Source organism: Zootoca vivipara, chromosome 5, assembly GCF_965207765.1.
Source record: "Zootoca vivipara chromosome 5, rZooViv2.hap1.1, whole genome shotgun sequence".
In the NCBI taxonomy this organism is placed as follows: domain Eukaryota; kingdom Metazoa; phylum Chordata; class Lepidosauria; order Squamata; family Lacertidae; genus Zootoca; species Zootoca vivipara.
This window is the reverse complement of record NC_142588.1, coordinates 25,559,052-25,572,405: the sequence shown is the minus strand read 5'-3', so window position 1 is coordinate 25,572,405 and position 13,354 is coordinate 25,559,052. Positions and strand designations below refer to the sequence as shown.

At 39.7% G+C, this 13,354-nt stretch overlaps 1 protein-coding gene across 1 annotated transcript in view; it reads left to right on the top strand.

The window, feature by feature from the left end:
* The window catches only part of CTNNA3 (catenin alpha 3), a 544,761-nt gene that overhangs the window by 396,955 nt on the left and 134,452 nt on the right, over positions 1-13,354 (top strand). The window contains exon 12 of the mRNA XM_035137674.3: positions 11,754-11,954. Within this exon, the coding sequence (XP_034993565.3) occupies positions 11,754-11,954 (201 nt within the window). The remainder of the gene's footprint in view (positions 1-11,753; positions 11,955-13,354) is intronic.

The window sequence follows — 13,354 nt, the reverse complement described above, 5'->3', positions numbered from 1 at the left end:
CCCACTAAACTTGATGGCCTTAAGCTTACTCAATAGGATTTAAATACCAAGACAACACAAACTTGTAGAGTTGAATGGGACCACAAGGTGATCTAGTCCAACCTCCTGCAATGTAGGAATCTTTGACACAGCATGGGGCTCAAACCCACAACCCTGAGATTAAGAATCTCATGCTCAACCAACTGAGCTATACCTCAGGGATTGTTCTCTGTCTTTCAGCCTTTGTTGTTTACCATACAATGGAGAGCAAAGAAACATTGGCTTGCATCCAGAGATCCTGGATTCTTCTGTTGATGGAAGAAAGGAGGCAACTTCTCTCCCTGTCCACAAATCTTCTTTATAGGGGTTGGGGGAGCCACTCCATATTACGGTAGTGTGTGGGGAGGTTGTATGGGAAATCTGCTAACAGAAGGAGCCCTTTCATTCATGGAAGAGCAAATATGGATCCAAGCCACTGAGAGTCTGAATGAGATAAGGACTGTAAATGTATATATAATATAAATTGTTATCCCCCCCCCGGCATGTCCAGCATGTTTTAATTGAGGATAGGAATTGTAATCTCCATTCCCATTGGTTAGGTAACAGTGTCATTTCCTCTCTGGTTTAAAAAGCAGAATCAAGAACAGGATTTGTTTGTTTGTTGTGTGTGTGTTTGGTTCCTGAAGCCAATGGCATATTTGTTTGTTCGTTTTTCATTCAGGAGATCTGATCTTTGAGTTTAAACTATATTGCCTGTAGAAAGGAAAGTTTCCTTATTAATTGTTGCAAAGAAGCACATCTTAGATGTAATTTGTGTATTACAGCTACTTTATAATTTCAGATATTCACATTTAAATTGGCTCTCTGGGATTAAACATAAAACTCCACATAGCTGAGTTTTTGGTTTTTTAAAAGCCAAAATCCTAACTGTTCTTCTTTTAACCTTGTAACTTTATTGTAGCTTGTGTCATTGTATTAAATAACATTTTATTAGGAAAACCAAAATGAACTGAATTGTTAAGGTCAAGCTGTAGGCTACAGGCATTCTGCCAGCAAAAGCTCGATTTGTACCATGCTGTTTTCAGTCTCTGCTGGCCTGATCCTCTTAACATTCCAGTGATAGAAACCCAGTTTAAGTGAACAGAACTTGCACTGGTAAAGCAGCTTGGATAATTGGTTATGTGACAGTAAATTATAGTTTATGATCAGGCTTATGTTTCAAATTTGTTGCGACAAGTCACAGACATTAAGATAGTAATCGGGGAAAATTCAAGTTGTTCAAAGCAAATTGCACAGCATATTGTAAATAGACAATGGCTAGCAATTTGATTGAGATCTTAGGCTTTCCTATCTTTATCTTTATTTGCAATTACTTTTCCATCAGTGGTTCAAAAGTTCTGATTGACATTCTTCTTCTTTCCCTATAAAGCCAGCTTTCAGATGAGTGCACCACATGATGCTAATTCTAGGTTTACTTTTAGTGCAGCTGTACAGAAAGATTGCAGGGAGGGGGGGAATGTTAAACATTACAGTTTGAATGTGACTTGCTAGTAGCTGTAATAAAAGGTTTAACACCAGTGTAGTTAATCCATAAAATACCCATAACATTAAGTCTGACTTTGTAGAAATAGACTGTTATTATACAGCATACTTTCTAAAAATGATTATGTATATTAAAAAGCCTTCAGAATAGGAGTGTATTGAAATTATTTCTCATTTTCTCCTAAAGGAAAAGTATTAGGTCAGGACAATAAAAACATATACTCATACTATCAACATTTGAAAATCCAAATTTACAGGCCTACTCTCCCACCCCCAACTTTCTGATCTTTGGGTAAATACAGATTAACAATTTACCAGATAGTAAAATGTATCAAAATAAGTGTTTAAAGAAGACTGCAATTTCATGCATTAAAGGGGGGGGGCAAGGAAGAAGAAGGCTGTGACATAATGAAAACAAAGGGTGTGGTTTGTGGCAGCTTCTTTCAAGGAGGAGAGGAATAGCAATGGGCAGATCCATCTACTTTCAGTCCATGTCAGCTGCACACGTTTTCATTCCTAAATCCATTTAATCTGTCTTTTTTCAAGTCTAAATATCATAAAATACAAGTTTCTAAATATATTTCATCCTAAATTAGTATTTTTATGCTTTTGGTTACATTTATTAATCCAGTAACCATACTGCAGACCCTCCAAGTGTCCAGGGACATCCCTGATTTAGAGAAGCTGTCCCAGTTTCTGATTTGATCTTGCAATGTCCCACTTACCTTAGGACGTCTCTATTTTCATTGGTGATAAGTTGGAGGGGATGGAGTTATCCAACCCCTGAGCCGTCGGATGGCAATTCTGTATAGGGAAGATTTTAAAAAATATTTAATGTTTTATTATGTTTTTATATATGTTGGAAGCTTCCCAGCGTGGCTGGGGCAACCCAGTAAGATGTGTGGGGTATAAATAGTAATAATAGTAAAATTATCATTATGGAATGGGATGTTGGAATGGGATGTCCCTATTTCCATCGGAAAAATGTTGGAGGGCATGATATTGCAGAATTTGCATAAAACACCACACATTTTTATTGTGACCAGGAAGCCAAAGAGAAACCAGATCAGGCATTTGGTTTGGGGCTCCCCCACCCCACCCCACCAGCAGCTTCTTTATCTTCTCTTAGAGAACTGATATTTGGTCAGTTTATTATACTTGCAAAAGAGCAGAAGGGCCTATCAAAACAGAACTCTTTAGCTAGAAGCTCAGATACTACATATACAAGCCAGAGCTGTGTTTGCTAGATCAAAGCAAAGAACTCTGGGACACAATTTTTCAATTCCTTTGCAAACTAATTACACATAAAGTCAGTTATTGCCAACTCAAGGGGGGGGTTTGCCTGTAATTTTCTTTGAACTGTGGAATCTTAAGAGAGAATGACCACATGCCAGGTAATGCTGACCTTTCTGGATGCGCTGTTCGCTGTTAAGGAAGCACGTGGTGAGTGAGCCTTCTCCTTAGGCAATCAATCAGCCTCCCATAGAACACTGGCCATATTAAATAAAAAATATTCACAGATTATTTTCCCCACTCCTCTTTGAGATCTCAGTGCAGTTTGAATGGGAGCAAATTCTTATTTCAAATAAAAGAAAATAAAAAGAAATAAAAAGATACAGAAAAGGAAATGTCATCCTAGCCATTCCATAGTGAGATGAGGTTCCTTAATAAATCAAATGTTCCCACTATGGGGGACAAATCTAACTGAATATGGGTGTTCACTTTGTGGCCTAATGATCATGTACCGTGTTTCTCCAAAAATAAGACACCGTCTTATATTTATTTTTCCTCAAAAAAACCACGGTGGCTTATTTTCAGGGGATGTCTTTTATTATTAAGTATGGTGATTAAGTATGGTGGTATTAAGTATCACTATGGCTTATTTCCGGGGTATGGCTTATTTTCGGAGAAACGCGGTAGTTGACACGGTTTTTCCACCATAATGCAAGATGCATTTATTTGATTTACCTTTATGTTCACTTAAAAAAAAAACTAAAAAACAACAACAACTTTTAAACAACCAAGGGAGTTATATTATACACCGGTGTCATTTTTTATTCACACTTTATTCATTTTATTTATTAAGTTTGATTTGCTGTTTTAAGTACTGGTAGTAATTTAGGGAAGCTGCCCATAATAAATGTTGTACAATTGTTTCCCATATCCCATGTGTTACAATAGTGATTCTCATAGCATCATAGATTCCATACACTGTCTATGTGTTTTAAAACACTCCTATACACACATTTGTAAACCTTGATTGGGTTTAAAACATAGCAGTTTTGAGAGTAAGGTTTTTACCCGGAAATGGCTGCAGCTTCTTTCTTTAATCTTTCTCCTTCCAGAAAAATCCCCAGCTTCTTTAAGTGCATGGGAGCAGCCTCAGCCTTTGGCAAGCCATGCCCTCTTGTTTTCTCACAATGCTACACTGGCTGCAACATTATAATGCATCATTATTCTAGGTGCACAGTGTGCAGAGAGTGGGGGGTAGATGACAGTCTTGTTTATTAAAGCTACTGAGCATTTGTACATCAAGAAAAAAAGCAGACAGCCATGAACACAACTAGCAAGAAAATCAGGTTGGTGGGAAGGAGCCAATGTGGCATTACAGTCTTCTGTATGATGTGGGCTCATTGCACCTCGTGGGAGCCAGAGAGAAGACTTTAGCTCTCTAGGCCACACAGGAAACGTAACATGAACTTGACAACTTTGGAGAGCCCTAGTGTCAGTGACAGATACTCACCCTCTCTCGCTTGGCTGGGCACCATTGCTATGACATAGATGGGAAGGAATTTTGCCCTCCACCTTACTAGTCATTGTGGAGAGCATTCTCATAGCATTGGGTCACATTTCTGTGTTGTTACACGGCCATGGTTTTATGGGTTTCTGGTCTCCTAATCTTGCCCTCACTCCCTACCAGCCATGGGCTACAAATAAAATGTGGCCTGTTTTTCAATAATACATGTCTCTGCATTGGGCTCCTGAGCACTTATTCCCTGATTGAATGCAAAAGGATATTGCATTTTGTTTTTGTCTTTAAAACTTTGTTATGTCCCCCCCCCTACAACAAACCTTTTGGACTAAACAAAGCATCTGGATATGTATATATTTTATATATGCACAAGCCAATCATTGACTAAGAGGTACTTTTTCTAAGCTCCCCACTGGTGAGCTTAATAGCAAACCACACAGGACATTAATGAGGTTACCCTAATTATTCTAAGACACAACTGAATAGCAACAAAATGGTAGAGTATAATTGCTCTTGGATAAGCTAAGGATCCCCAGGATATTGTAAGCAAATGATGATAGATCCAGGGATTCTTGCCCCATTCTGAGTTTCATACTGTACCCTTGGTGTCTCAGTCTGGGAGGAACAGAGTGGAAAGAATTCACTGACATGTTTTTAAGAGTTGCTAGTTCATATCCCTGCATGCCCTCTTTCCAAGGAGAGTGAAGGAGCAGGAGGATTATTCTGCACAGACAATCTGTATGTAAATTATAAGAGGCTCAATCTTCCACTGTCTAAATAAACAAGATAGATGTTTTAGTGGTATTTGCTTTTTTTTTTTCCTTTTTACTTTCTGAGTACAGTAAAATAAAACTAAAATGCATGCTTTCTTTCCTTCAAATCTTCCTTCCTTCCTTCCTTCCTTCCTTCCTTCAAAAGCTCCACTCATAAAATCCTTCTGCAGCTTGAACACATGCTTTTTTTTGTTTTTTGTTTTGCTAAAACTGTGGAAAGGTTAAGGTTTGAACTCTCGTCAATTACACTCCTGTCATTTTGAACTCTTTCCCATATAGTTTTAAGTAAATGGTTTCAGTCAAGGGTAGGGAACCCTTTTTCTGTTGGTAGGCATGCTCCCTTGTGGGTATTCCTCATGGGCCACATGCCTGTGGAACATAGGAAACTGCCATATGCTAAGCAAGTCAGACCATTGATCTATCTAGATCAGTAATATATACAGTGACTTGCAGTAGCACTCAAAGAGTCCCACCTGGAGATGTTGGGCATCGAACCAGGGAGCTTTGGAATGCAAAGCAGGTGCTCTACCACACTGAGCAGGGGTCCTTTCCTGTGAGTGGGACTGGACTGAAAGTGAGTAAGACCAGGGCTACAAAGTGGGTAGAGCTCACTCACTTACTTGCTCATTCCTCCCTCCCTTTGTTTTAACCCTTCTTGCCACCTATGTGAAATTAGGCCAAGATGTGTCCCCAGGGCCACAGATAGTATACCCATGGCTTAACTGGTGACAGCTGCCTTGCATTATGTGAAAATTGCCATTGGTCCTACCCACATGGATCATAGAGTCTTACACTGTATTCATATACAGCATATATACTGGTATGATGTTGGTGATGATCTGTTTAGATACAGCACTATCTGTATTCATAGGTTTGACAGGTTTTTAACCCAGGTGAGGGCCTTTCCACATTTACCTTTTTATAGTGCTGATTCAGCATTCTTAAGATTGAATTTGTAGCTGATTATCTGCACCTTTGGAGTGAGTCTGGGGTTTTCCTTTCCATATTAATGTCTGTGTTGTGCCCAAACTGAGAAAGGTTCCATGGCTATAGTCACACCTCTTACATACCCTCATGTTCCTCCAGCCAGTAAATGTTGGAATAATGAACATGCACACAATCATAGTCTTTTATTTTGGTTTTAACGTCTAGTACTCTTAAATTCTAACCTTGCGGGAGTATAGATTAGAAGAGGAACCATGTGATTGCTTGACCTATGGTGAACCTGACTATTGCAATGGATTTTCTTCTGCAACTAATGATTGCTGTCATGGGAAATATTTTGACTCAGTACCATTGTCTCGAACAGCTGTTTCCTCAGGCAAACCTATCAGAGGGTCTTCTTCTTCTTTGGCGATCACTCGTAGCCAAGTAAGATTGTCTTCCATAAACATGGTTTTAACAATGAATCCGTAAGTGACCGTGGAGGCCAATTCTGGATCCACACGTCCTTCCACAGTGGAGACATTGGTTTCCAGGCGGGAGTTGATCACGGTGTAGATTTGCTAAGTGTGCCTTCCTCTTAGCATGTTTCTTCCTTGCGTCTTGAGTTCGAGTGTCTTCAAAGCCCATGACATCTTTGGTAAAGGCTGTTCTCCAACTGGAACGCTTGCAGGCCAGTGTTTCCCAGTTGTCAGTGTTTATACTACTTTTTTTTTTTTAGATTTGCCTTCAGACAGTCTTTAAACCTCTTTTGTTGACCACCAGCATTACACTTTCCATTTTTAAGTTCGGAATAGAGTAGTTGCTTTGGAAGACGATCATCAGGCATCCGCAAAACATGACCAGTCCAACGAAGTTGATGTTGAAGTATCATTGCTTCAACACTGGTGATCTTTGCTTCTTCCAGTACACTGATATTAGTTCGCCTGTCTTCCCAAGTGATGTGTAAAAATTTTCAGAGACACCGTTGATGGAATCTTTTGAGGAGTTGGAGAAGGCATTTATAAGTGGTCCATGTTTCACAAGCATATAGTAAGGTTGGTAGTACAATAGCTTTTGTAAACAAGCATTTTGGTTTTCCTGCGAGGTATCAGAGGGTAGCTGTGCAAAACAGACATCTCCCAAGCCTCACCCACTAACCACATCCCTTCCACCCAGAAACTGGAACAGATGCTTGCACACATGCCACACAAGTGAACATGTTGAGGATCGATTCTGGTTCTTTCTCTCTCACACCCATACACATAGGAGAGGAAAAAACAGTTTTTTCCAGTACATTATTCTGTAGCAGTAGCTCAATTATAATGTTGTGTGGCAGCATGCCAAAATATCCCAAAAACCTAGGAACCATATAACTTTAAATGGTAGCTGTGGAAAGACTTTATAATAGGCCACCCAGGGGGTGTTACCAGCTAGAATATTGCTGTTGGGGCACCGCCAGCAGGTGTGATGCTGCTTCCTCCTCCTGCATTCAGTAAACACATGAGGAGGTCCCTTGAACAATCGGATTGCAGTACAAGTCTGGAACTCACTGAACAGTAATTCATGGCATATTGTTGAATGCTAAAATCCTCTCTCTTTCTCTGAACCATTATTAAAATGCAATATAAAAATATTGATGAGGTAGGAAAATGTTGATTTAAATGATTGCTACTTACATTCCAGCTGATTCATAGTGGATTGGAATGGAGTGCAGCCAACTCACTTTTATTGACTCTCTCTCTAGATTAATCAACTAATAGATGTTTTTCGTCTACAGCCAGCCTTGTTGCATAAGCCAAATTGACTTATAACCTAAAAGATAGGCAATGAAATGAGAATTCATGATGGCAACTCAGAATTATTATGCTCGGTCTTTATAAAGATGAGTGGAAGGAGATCAAAACAAAAATTAACAGAACAGAAAAATCAGACCAGATGTGAATCTCTTTCTCATCCCGAGGTACTTAAAAGCAAGGGATGTCCTCCCAGGCAATGATACTGAATTTCCTCAAGAAAGTTTGATTATATGCTGTGACAGGAGAGGGTTAGCACAAAGAATATACTGAAGAATATACTGATGAGCCAGCTGGTCTCTTCTTATTTCCCTCAGATGTCTCTTGTTTACATCTTGAGCTTCAGACTATATATTAACAACACAACGCCTTAATTTTTTTGCTGGCATACTTTTGCCAGTTTAGCAACAAATATATTTTATTTTACCATCATAATTTCAAATGTTGCTCTAACAAGCATTTTCACTCCTCACTTTTCAGCAGGTACCACCTTAAAAAATTCTGTATCTGCCAGGGATTCTAGCTGACACCTAGCTTGGTGAGCTACCTTGGACTATGTGTGCTCCAGCCTCACAAAAACATCCAGGTTCAAAGGGGAATAAAGCCATGTAGCATCATTCCCTACAATTGGTAGAATGCTCTTGATTGGCCCAGCTCAAGTATACCGTAAATATTGAGTCTCTGAGCATCATTATCTGATGGTCAACAGAGCACTATGCTGCTTGCAGGTTCTCTGCATCTTGAGATGTAGATTCATATATGGGTACCAATGGTCCAGTCTGAATCCAAAACATTATCAGTCTCTGTACTCCTGCTCTCCATATTGTATACTGTAATGATTAAATCTGTGGGTGATCACTTAGTGGATCAGTTAGAACAGGAAACCAGTGCAGTGCCCCTTCCTTACTGTTTCCCTGGTCTCCCTGACCCCTCCTGAAGCAACTATTAAAGCAAAAAAGACTGAAAGTCATCTGGTACACTACATTCAGTTAAGTGTAATGTGTAGCTTGGCCCCAAACCTGGATTAAGTGCAAGTCTGCTGCTTTAAATGACTTGTGAATTGCAACCGTAATGTCAGTCTGCACTTGCTATCCAACAAAGACACAGAGGACAAATTTCACTGCCACGGGCAGAGATCACATTTGTGTCAGGGTTTGGTATTGCAAATATAAAGCAGTAACAATAGAATATTTCCACAAAACCAGTGTCTTCACCTGAGCAATTATGTAGGAGCAGCAGATGGCCATTATCCTCTGACAATATTTTATTGGCATCTCTGAAATGGATAGCACTTAGCAATGCATAATCCGATGTGATGTTCACTCTGTTATTCACATTGCACAAGAAGTAAAAACATTGCAGAGATGTCTGCAGTCATATAACGCTAATGGAGCAGGGGGGGAGCCTAAAATTTAAGTGTTCATCTATTTGTTTCAAAGTGAATTTAGTCATCCTATAAAAGCTGGTGAATTAACTGGGGCCCTCTAGCTATTGATGGAAAACTTGTAACAACATTATCAGGAGAGATGCAAAACTTCATCTTTACTTTTAAGGTGTCACTTCAAGTGACCTTGAAAAAGTTGTTTAGCTATCATTTTTGGTCTTCCCCCTCTAATTGTCAGTAAGATTGTCAGGTGCATGTAGTAGTTTACCAAGTGCTTGGACAACTTTAAGAAACCCCTCATGATTTGCACATATATCCAATTGCCAGCACACCAGGAAGAAGAGTCAAGACGGCCAAATGTGGATAAATAGGTTGTATTTATTAAATATAACAACTTGTGGATCTGCAAAACAAATTTTAAGTAGTCAGATTCAACCAATGTAACCAAATCAAATTAAGTCTGGGCAGGTGTTCATTAATAAAAATTACCCCCATCACATGGGCAAGTTAACAGCCGCACACTGTGTGCATGCTGCAAGGTTTCTTAAGATTCCTCCCTCCCCGTTGTGTGGACCTTAGGTGTAAGAGCCCTACAGGCACATTGTGGCCCCATTGGCCAACGTTCACCCCGATGTGTCCATCAGGCCAAATGGCACCCCCCCTAGCACCTGCGGGCCATGCCTGAGAACAGTGACTAGGGGATGCCCACAACCCAAGACTGATTCAGGTAAGTGTTCCGTTCTTTCTCACCAAATTCTGAATATGAATAGAGAGGTTTCTGCTGTTCAAGTGGTTCAGTTAAGGCATAAAGTTTGGAAGGCTTAACTTCCAGATTGAAGGAATGCATGAATCTATGTAGGGACGCCCTTGAAGATGCAGCCAGTGCAAAATGTTGCTACTTAATTGTTAAGTGAAGCCTCCCATCAGATCTGAGTAAATCTGAGCCAGGTAGCCTTACTAGGTACCTAGTTCAAATCTCATCTTCAGCCCTCTTTCTGCACCATAGACCTTCCTTGTAAAGATTGCTGAGGGAAATGTATATGACATGCTTCAGAAGTGCTATATGAATGTTAATGATTACAGAATCACCACAATAAGCCCTTTGCTTTCTTATGCTCTTTCTATGTAGAATATATTGTCTTTATATTCTTATCCAATATTTCTTACTGTTTTTCTCATCTCTGGGAGGATAGATTCAAGTCTGTGAACCAAAGTACAGTGGTGCCTCGCTTAATGAACGCCCTGTAAGACAAAATTTTCGCTTAAAGAAAGGATTTTTCTAGTGGAGGTTGCCTCGCTAGACGAATTCATTTTACGAAAAATTCGTCTAGCAAATCGCGGTTTCCCATAGGAATGCATTGAAATTCAATTAATGCGTTCCTATGGGCAAAAAAAAATCAATGCATTCCTATGGGATTCGCTAGACGAATTTTTCGTTATAAGAATAGACCCGTGGAACGAATTAAATTCGTCTAGCGAGGCACCACTGTAGTGATTAGCTGCACTCCTAAAATAAGTCAAATAGGTCCCTTGGTTCTGGCAATTTCCTTATTAATAAACACTCATTTTAGTAAAGACTTAACCCCTTTCCTCTCCATTTTTGGCTGTTGTAGAAATTTATCTTTGTATCGTGGGGAAGATACAACAAGCACTTTCACACTGACATTGTATGAGACCCACATGATCCCCAGCCCCAGTTCAGTAACAATGGGGAAGAGTCAAGGATTGCCCCACCCCATGAGATCTTGGTGGCCCAATGCAATTTTCCTTGGTCTTCCCTTGTATTAAGGGGTCACTTTTCCAGGGGGTCCTGTTGCTTTGCTCTGCTTTCCTTGCCAGAGATTAGATGTGCTTTAGAGCAAGTTGGGCATCAACATGATTTTCTCATCCTATTATTTGAACGTTGAAATTTAATATTTGTAATTTACATGGCAATGGCTTGATGCAAGAAAAATGATCTATAGTCTCTGTTGGAGGTTGTAAGTTTAGTATGTGGGATGAAGTTTGACATTTTGGTCTGAAGAGATAGAGCATAAATAGAGATGATTGTTGGATGCCATTAATGTTGTCAGCTATTATTCTGTTTTTGTTTAACCAGGGCAGGGGGGGGATGTGCATTATCTTTCTGCCTCAGATACCATCATGTCATGAGCTAACCTTAAAAAGTCAAGAGGCATGTGAAGCTAATCTCAAATGGGGGGGGGGGGTATCCAGACTCAAGCCTTCACTCAGATGTGAAGCTGACTAGATTACCAGGGCCATTTACTTTATTTTAGCCTAAACTGCTTCACAGAACTGCTGAGAGAAGGGGAGACAATTCAGGTAAAATTGTAATGAAACAAACAAAAAAATTATTGAAATGAATGGGAGGAAGCTTTAAAAGACATGCCCCCTCAAAAAGGTGTGAGAAAGGATGAAAAAAGTGTGATGCTTCAGGTGTTCATGAACATTTTATGTAGAGATAGCTAAAGGCTGTTTGGACCAGCCTGCACTGACTTAAGTTAAATGTTAACTTACATGCCAGTGGACTGGTTTGATTAATTTCATATATCATCAGTGATAGCTTGGTCTATATAATCATGTTTTGATGTTTCTCTTTCACACAGAAAGTCATATCCTTGAGGATGTCAACAAATGCATCATTGCCCTAAGAGAACAGGATGCCGATGATTTAGATCGTGCAGCTGGTGCCATCCGAGGGCGTGCGGCTAGAGTGGCACATATTGTTTCTGGTGAGATGGACGGTTACGAGGCTGGGGCCTACACTGAAGGAGTGATGCGAAATGTGCAGTATCTTACAAATGCTGGTATGTATCCATTCTATCCTAGGTTTTGATTTGCATTGAATTTTTGTAGAGAAAAGCCAAACACCAGCAACTGAAGTTTTGGGTTTTTTTAAGGGTAAGGTCCATCTATATGAAGATAACAGCCCAAATTTATTTAACTTCTGTCCTGCCAGAGCTTAGTTTTCCTCCTTATGACACCCAGATTTCTACATTCTGAGGTGTCGGGCATGCTCTTCTTTGTATAAACCTAGCTATTGTAATGGAAAGAAGTGTCTCTGTTACAGCTCCAATGAAGTAATGCTTTGGATGCTTGACATGTCAATTTAGCAAGTGCTTTTGGAGTGTGGTGCTATTGCCTGCTTCTGCACAGTGAAGTTCCATAGCTGGGTTGCTTAGGGTAGATGTTATGGCCTGCTACTGGTGCCTTAGTGCAGTGAAGCATAGAATCAAGCTGCCGGAGTGCATGAGTATTGTGACATTAGAGTGGTTCCCTAGCCAACCCTGCAAAGTAGGCTTGTAGTCCTGCGGAACCCATCCTAGACCTTTGTTTCTTCTGCTACCACCTGTGTTTGGGTCACATAGGGCAAAAGAGCACGATTCCTATTGCATGAATTTTGTATTCAAATATGCATATTCTCCCAAAATACACATTCCTGTGTGTTTTTTATAGAAATATTCAATTTGAATACCTTTTGCGCAAAGAAATGCTTAGATTTGGAAAAGTGTGAAATCCAAAGCATGACTGTATTCCAGTCCAGACATTAGTTTGGGAGGTGTGGATCCGAACAGCTCATATCAGAATTAACAAAAAACTAATTCCTGAAGCATTCCCAGTTGCTTCTCTTTCTCCCTGTTCCTCATTCATTCTTCTGTGACACTCCCCAGGAAGGAATAGGTGAGAAATCTTGTGGCACAACACAGTTTTCTCATTATTTCTTGAATGGAATGACTGGAAATGATAGAAAAAGCTCAGCTTTTGTGTAAACTTCAACCCTTCCTCATTATAACTTGGTTCAAAGTCACTTTGAATTGGCACTGACTGCTGTTCCATTGCACATCTATGACAGTAATGTACCAGAGTCTCAATCCATATATAGCAAAAGGCAGCCATAAATAATAGGCTTTTGGTTGCAAAAAAAAGGCACTCTTCACTAGTGTGTTACACACTGAGTTTTTAACATCTGAATCTAGCACCCTTAAATTATTCAACTAAAATTCATAAGAAACAACATTATTGTAAATGGTTCATGACCTAAAAGATACCCCACCCAAGGGAAAGCATACTGAAAGCAAAATACAACTGGCTCTAAAAAGCTAGATCCAGCAAGCAATGATACAGCTAGTTTTTCCATGCAGAAACTAATCAAATATTTAGAAGCAGTTGTCCAAATGTGCATCATTGAATCCATTTCTTTTCCAAG